The following is a 6,504-nucleotide window of genomic DNA, read 5'->3' on the forward strand; positions in this document are numbered from 1 at the left end:
ATAAACAAGCTGTCCAGTCTTCACTATTGTATGGTACTAGTCCCGGCAGGGCAGTTGATGGGCTCAAAGACGTGAGATATGAAAAGGGATTCTGTACCTGCACCAATGAAGAGGCTGATCCCTGGTGGAGGGTGGACTTGCAGAATGTGTACATGATTACAGCTATAACTATAACTCAAGAAGATTCAAAGGAGAGCTACCTGATTGGTGGTGAAATCTGGATTGGAAATTCAACAGATAAACTCGACCCAAAGATGGTCAGGTGATGCAGCCTGATACACACCTGCAGCCTACATCTCCCGGTTGGGATACTGGCAACATGTTAATCTCACCTTCTCTTTTCTTCTCCCCACACAGGTGTGCAGTCATCCCCAACATCCCAGGTGACCTCACATTCCACTTTTCATTCAGCGCTATAAAGGGACGGTACATCACTCTGCGTCTTCCAGGCAGCGGGAGGACTCTTTGTCTCTGCGAATTTGAGGTGTTCATCGGAGACTACGGTAAGGAAACATTAAATAAAATGCAGATTAGTTGTTGGTATGTCCATGCTTTTGATTTACCCTTGCAATGACGACATGACCGACCAGCCGCAGGTTTGTGGACACTTCAACAGATCCATCCCTTTGTTTTTATTTCAAGAATATCCTCAACCCAACCTGGCACTGAAAGGAGACGCCACCCAGTCATCGACGAGCTCCGTCTTCGTTGCTGCCAAGGCCATCGACGGGAATCGCAACTCCTACCTCCCAAAAGGGTCCTGTACCCACACAGAGTCAGAGACGGACCCCTGGTGGAGGGTGGACCTGGGACAAGAATATGATATCACATCTGTCAAAGTCACAAATAGAGGAGACTGTTGTGGTGAGAGACTGGATGGAGCCGAGATACGGGTGGGGAGCTCTCTGGAGAACAACGGAAACAACAACACCAGGTGAAGGAACTTCGGACGGCGCAGCATTCTCTAACTAGTGACCAACTGTCTTACTTCACTACACATCACCACAACTCCATTTTGATATTAGGTAGCCATGGATCACTTACACAGTACTTACACTCTTGATGGCTTTCGTTTACCTAAAACATCATAAATTAAAACCCTAAATGACATAAATGACATTTAACACTATTTTTTAAACATAGAGCCCTCAAGATAACCAACACAATTATTCCCCAACTCCCTCCCCTCTCAGGTGTGCTTCCATCCCCAGCCTCAGTGCCGGTAAAACCAAAACCTACCGCTGTGATGGGGGCAGCGTAGAGGGCCGCTTCGTGAACGTGATCATCCCCGGGGACAGCAGGACGCTCACCCTGTGCGAAGTGGAGGTGTACGGTACCCTCGCAGGTGCAACTATAACCGACCGGCTTTGATTATTAGCATTAAGAGTTAGAAATTGATGCATTTCTCTTTTTTTCCCACTTTAGTGAAACCTCTACTAAATGTGGCCTTAAACAAACCAACTACACAGTTGTGGAGTACGGTTACCTACGGGGAATCCAGTTACGCTGTCAATGGGTGTAAAAGTGGAAGGTATTGGGAATCGTGCTGCAGCCTCACTTACTATATTAACAATCCAACGTGGACTTTAGACTTGTTAGCCGTGCACAGGATCAGTGCCATCATGATTCTCAACATACATGACTGCTGTGCCGCCTGGCTTGTTGGCGCAGAGATCTGGATTGACAACTCAAGGTGAGGCATGAAATCTACATCTAGTTGACTGTTGCGATATTATGTTGAACCTTTAATGCTTGGACAGCACCCGTGGTCATCCGTTATGTTTCTCCTTCAGATGTGGAACTATCTTGTCAACAACCGGGCCGTTGTCCTTCACCTTCAACTGTGCTGGCATGACGGGTCGCTACGTACAAGTGTACATTCCGAAATACACTTATTTGGCCCTGTGTGAAGTCGAGGTGTTTGCTTCCCTGGCAGGTAGATCAAAATCAAACCTAATAGAGAGAACTAGCTATGAAATACTGTGTAATGTCTGAATCTTGGGTATTAAGATTGTGTGCATTAGAAGCTGATGTGGAATAAATGTAATTTCTCCTTTCTTTCACATAAAATGTACTTTATCAGACCAGAATCAATTGGAACCAAATCTACCCCACCAACTTAGGCTTCGCGACTAGCTAAAGCTAAAAAAGAAGAAAAACATACATTAGTTGTGTCAACTGAAACCTAAGAACATTCTTCCTCTTCCAGCGCCAGAAGATAATGCTCCATCCAACGTCACCGCTCCTCCTCCTCCTCCCACCGTGAGCGTGCTGTTGAGCGGCAGAAAAGTGACGGTGGTGGGAGAGCGGCTCGGCTGGTCCGACGCGCTGCTCTTCTGCAGACGTAACCACTGGGACCTGCTTATCCTCCGCAGCCAGGAGGAGCAGAGCGAGCTGGAGCGGCTGCTGGGCAGCGCTGGGTTACCGCTCAGCGACCATGTCTGGCTGGGGCTGCGCAGGTAGTCGACAATGGGTCAGGGCCAGCTGTAGGAATTAGCGCGACGTAATACAAATCTGCTGTTGTCTCATCTAAATGATGGCCTCGCTCGGTCATGCAGGGCTGCTGTTTTTCCTGCAGTCAAAATATAATCCAAATTAAATTTAAATATGCAAAAGACACAGGTCTTCAAGTCAAATGTTGTCCTCTTATTTGCTAATTTGCATTGGTGCCATACCAAAACAGATGTGCATACATGCTTTGCTAACAGCTCTCACCAAAGACGAACCTACCGAAACCGTGTTATCTCAAATATTGACAAAGAAGTTAATCACATGAATTGAACGAAAATAAATCAAATAACAAATGGTTCCAATTTACCTGTTTGAGCAAACAGGTCTGTCTTTGCTTGTAACACTGGATTGATGAAACAGTTAATCAGACTAGTCCGAGCGCAAGTTTGTTAACAAGTCTGTTTGCCAGATACCTAATGGGCGACATGTGGTTCTGGATGTCTGGCGACGCCATGCCGTTCACCAAATGGCTGCGAGGCAGGGCCCCTTGGCGGCAGTCCGACCCCTGTGGAGGCATCGGCACAGGAGAGCCCTTCGAGTGGGAGAGCCAGCCTTGTGACAAGCGCCTCAACTTCATCTGCCAATCAGGTAAGGGGGGGTTACACCTCGAATCCTGCGCTTGCACAAGTCTCTTTCTGCCGCTAGACCATCACCACCCTTTTCTGTCCTTTAGATACCGGGTTGGGAGCACGAAGGGTGTTCTTCGCGAGCACCAAAGTTCCTGAGGGCTGATAATAATGGAACCTGTTCACCTGACAGCGATTTTGAAACTTCCTGCACTTCTTTGATGTCGACTATATGATAAAATAAGATACAGCATACCTATTAGTTATAACCACCTGAAATCCCCTCCAGGGGGTTAGTCTCTCTGTAATCACATGTAACCACTTCTTGCATTTCTGTTAATATACAGAATAATCATATTTGTTAAACAGATCCTTTGTCTTTATAATGTGTGAAAGACCATAGCGATGTAACTGCTGAGCTATCACCGGCAATGTTCCCCACATCGAGCGTAGTTAGATTTGCATTCACAACAACGAAGGAAAATGCTTATTTATTCTGCAATTTGTCTGATTGACCTTGACGTAGGACGAAAATAAATGAAAAAATGCGCAGGTGGTCTTTGTTGGCAGTGTGAAAAGAAAAACAACAACCAGTTATGGTTCTGTGAATGTTGAACTAATGGAAGTTTATGATTCCCAGATATTATTTATCTGGCCTCCCCCTCTTCACCAGTGGATGGCTCCACCCTCCCAGTTCCACTAGTAACACCACATGCGCAAAGCCCAAATCATTCAAACCACAACCAGGACACGCGGGGCTCCAAATAATGCCTCGTCTCGTGGGCTTTAAAGGATCTTTGACGATGAGCTTTAATGCAACAGAATTACTAAGAAGCGTATTATATAAACCTGAGACCCCGGTGTCCTGGTTGTGTCCTTGCACCCAGTTCATGGCGTTCTTCCTGCCGGCGTTTTGTCCTCGCAGCTTTGCTACGTGTCATTAGTAACGCCTGTGACAAGTGAAAATGTCTGCTGGCAGAAAGGCCGAATGGGGAACTGCTGTGTGTCCTCTACACAGTACACACAGGGAGGCGCTGTTGATCCGTTGACTGGATTCCTGACTGCTTAAAGCAGTCCAAACACAAACCATAGGGGTTAACATTCATATAACCGTGTGGCACGAAAAAAGAAGAGGTGTAAATAGTAAAGGGTGGAGTGTTTGTGACTCACCATCTTTTCTCCACTGAGGGTCTACTGGGTGGCATTAAACACATGGTTTTACGTACATTAGGTGCACTTTTTAAACACTCTATTTTATGTTCTGTCTGAGCTGACGTGAATCCTTTAAGGACAGAATTACAGTTATCGCCGCGCCAAGTGAGTTATTGCATTGTTTTAAAAGTTCCAAATTGTTAAGATATGTTAACAAAGGCTTCCCGCCGAATTCAACTTTTAATTGAGTCGCTGCTCGAAGAATGTTCTGCATGTCCTGTTTTAAATCAGGCTGACGGCGTCATAAAAAGTTACAAATTCACTTGAGTTTCGTAGGCTTATGCTCTAGTTATTATACATAATCAAATCAAGATGTAACATGAAACACCATTGATTTGAACACCCTCTTCTGACTGTATTCCACTGCAATAAAACCTGGAGTGTTGATGGATTCTCACCATTCCTTTCCTCATGCAAGGGTAACCCTGCATCGCGGGAGTTACACCTTATCCCTCCAGTGGATGTCAGCAGGGCCGGCGCTAGCCGTTTGGGTGCCCTAAGCACAAATGCTTGGTGGTGCCCCCCCCCCCAACCAACGAACCAACCAACCACCACCACCACCAAAGGAATAACAACCATTCAGAATGTCTTAGTTAGGTTCTCTTTATTCCCCGAATAACTTCTAAACATAAATAATTTACATAAACAAACATGAAAAGAAATAAATTATATAAAAGATAAAATTATAAAATATAAATACCAAATACCACCACAATTACCAAAAACACAGATTTGGAACTGAACATTGTAAACGCAGAAAGTATTCAAGTATATAACCGTGTAAGTAATAATGTGCACATTTCTTCAGTAAATAATATACATAAGTACAAATAATAATAATAAAGTGCAAACTGCACAGTAGAATTTTACTTTACCATCTCTATAAAAAAGACCATTCTGCTATCTGATAGAACTATATTACAAACATTTTCACTACCATCAGTTGTCAAAGGCCCTACAGAGGCACACGCCTGCATTTCCTAGCTGCAAAATCAGCTCTCAGGTCATATGACAGTTACTGAGCCACGTCCCCATTGATGCTGATGACAGCCAGACCACTTAAACGTTCCTGCCCCATTGATGAGCGCAGGTACGTTTTGATTAGTTTGAGCTTTGAAAAGCTTCGCTCAGCTGACAGGGAGAGTCAGTGCAATACGAAGAGCAAACCACAGATTGGGATATGCCTCTTGAAGCCGATTGTTATGCAAAAACGTAAACGATAACATGAAAAACAAATGATAACAGAAACGGTAACGGTAACAGAAACTTCGGGCGGCCCGTGGACGAGTACCGAATACGACCCACCGGCGGTCCGTGCGGACATTATGAGCGCGAGTACATGCGGGCAGCCGGCCGCCCGGTGACCGCTAGCAACGGTCCTCACGAGACAAAGTTCGGGGACCCCTGATTTAAAACATTGTCTTAGCTGAGAGCGACGCGCGAGCATCATCCCGCTGTCTCTTCTTTTTTCTTTTTTCCGCCCCCGACTCTTGATGCCTTTTCGAAGCCGTTTCAAAGCTGTCTGCCACATTTGAGATTTGAGGCATAATGGAACAGACCACTGGGAGGTGGGGGGAGGGGGGGCCGCACAGGAGGTTCCCCTTTTTCTCCACTAATTTGGTCTAGGCCTATTACTTTTTGACTTTGTATTGAATTTGCATATTAGCATGCTTTAGACATATTTTATTTGTTATTTATACTAGTAGCCTACTGTGATGATTTTTCACGTCCCAGATTTTTTGGTGCCCCCCCAGGCACTTGGTGCCCTACGCGCAGCGCGTGATGTGCGTGTGCGGAGCGCAGGCACTGGATGTCAGGTAGGTGACATAAGGTCAATTTCCATGAGCCAATGAGAGGAATGCACTTTTATGCCGTTCACCGGGGGGGTCACAGCCATTTCGCACAAAGTGGTCGCCGTGCGTCAAAGCATTTTTTTGGCGTGAGTTGGCCGCACAGACTGAAGGCTTGTGCCACCATGAGACATTTTTGGAGCCTTTTATCTATATATATATATTTTTTTTAAAAGCACGAATGGGCTTTATTATCTCCTAAGTGGGAATAAAGAACATGCGACTGCCGCAATAAAACATTTGCGGGTCTTTTTGTGTGTGCAACTACGTCTGGGTGGGGTAACGGACATTTTTTATTTTTTTATTGTGTATTCATTTCAAGTTACTCCGGGTAGGGTGGGGGATAAATGGAAAGTTTGAGTGCA

General features: G+C 45.4%; 1 protein-coding gene across 1 annotated transcript; it reads left to right on the forward strand.

Annotated features, from left to right (window-relative positions):
- The first annotated feature begins 254 nt into the window (after nucleotides 1-254).
- On the forward strand, nucleotides 255-3,623 carry LOC119221789 (uncharacterized). The gene is made up of 9 exons (XM_062564876.1): nucleotides 255-262; nucleotides 358-503; nucleotides 643-934; nucleotides 1,194-1,345; nucleotides 1,672-1,693; nucleotides 1,794-1,936; nucleotides 2,210-2,459; nucleotides 2,921-3,099; nucleotides 3,185-3,623. The coding sequence occupies exons 1-9, from the start codon at nucleotides 255-257 to the stop codon at nucleotides 3,241-3,243; spliced, it is 1,251 nt and encodes a 416-aa protein (XP_062420860.1). The 3' UTR covers nucleotides 3,244-3,623.
- The last annotated feature ends 2,881 nt before the right edge of the window (nucleotides 3,624-6,504 follow it).

This window comes from Pungitius pungitius, chromosome 1, assembly GCF_949316345.1.
Source record: "Pungitius pungitius chromosome 1, fPunPun2.1, whole genome shotgun sequence".
In the NCBI taxonomy this organism is placed as follows: domain Eukaryota; kingdom Metazoa; phylum Chordata; class Actinopteri; order Perciformes; family Gasterosteidae; genus Pungitius; species Pungitius pungitius.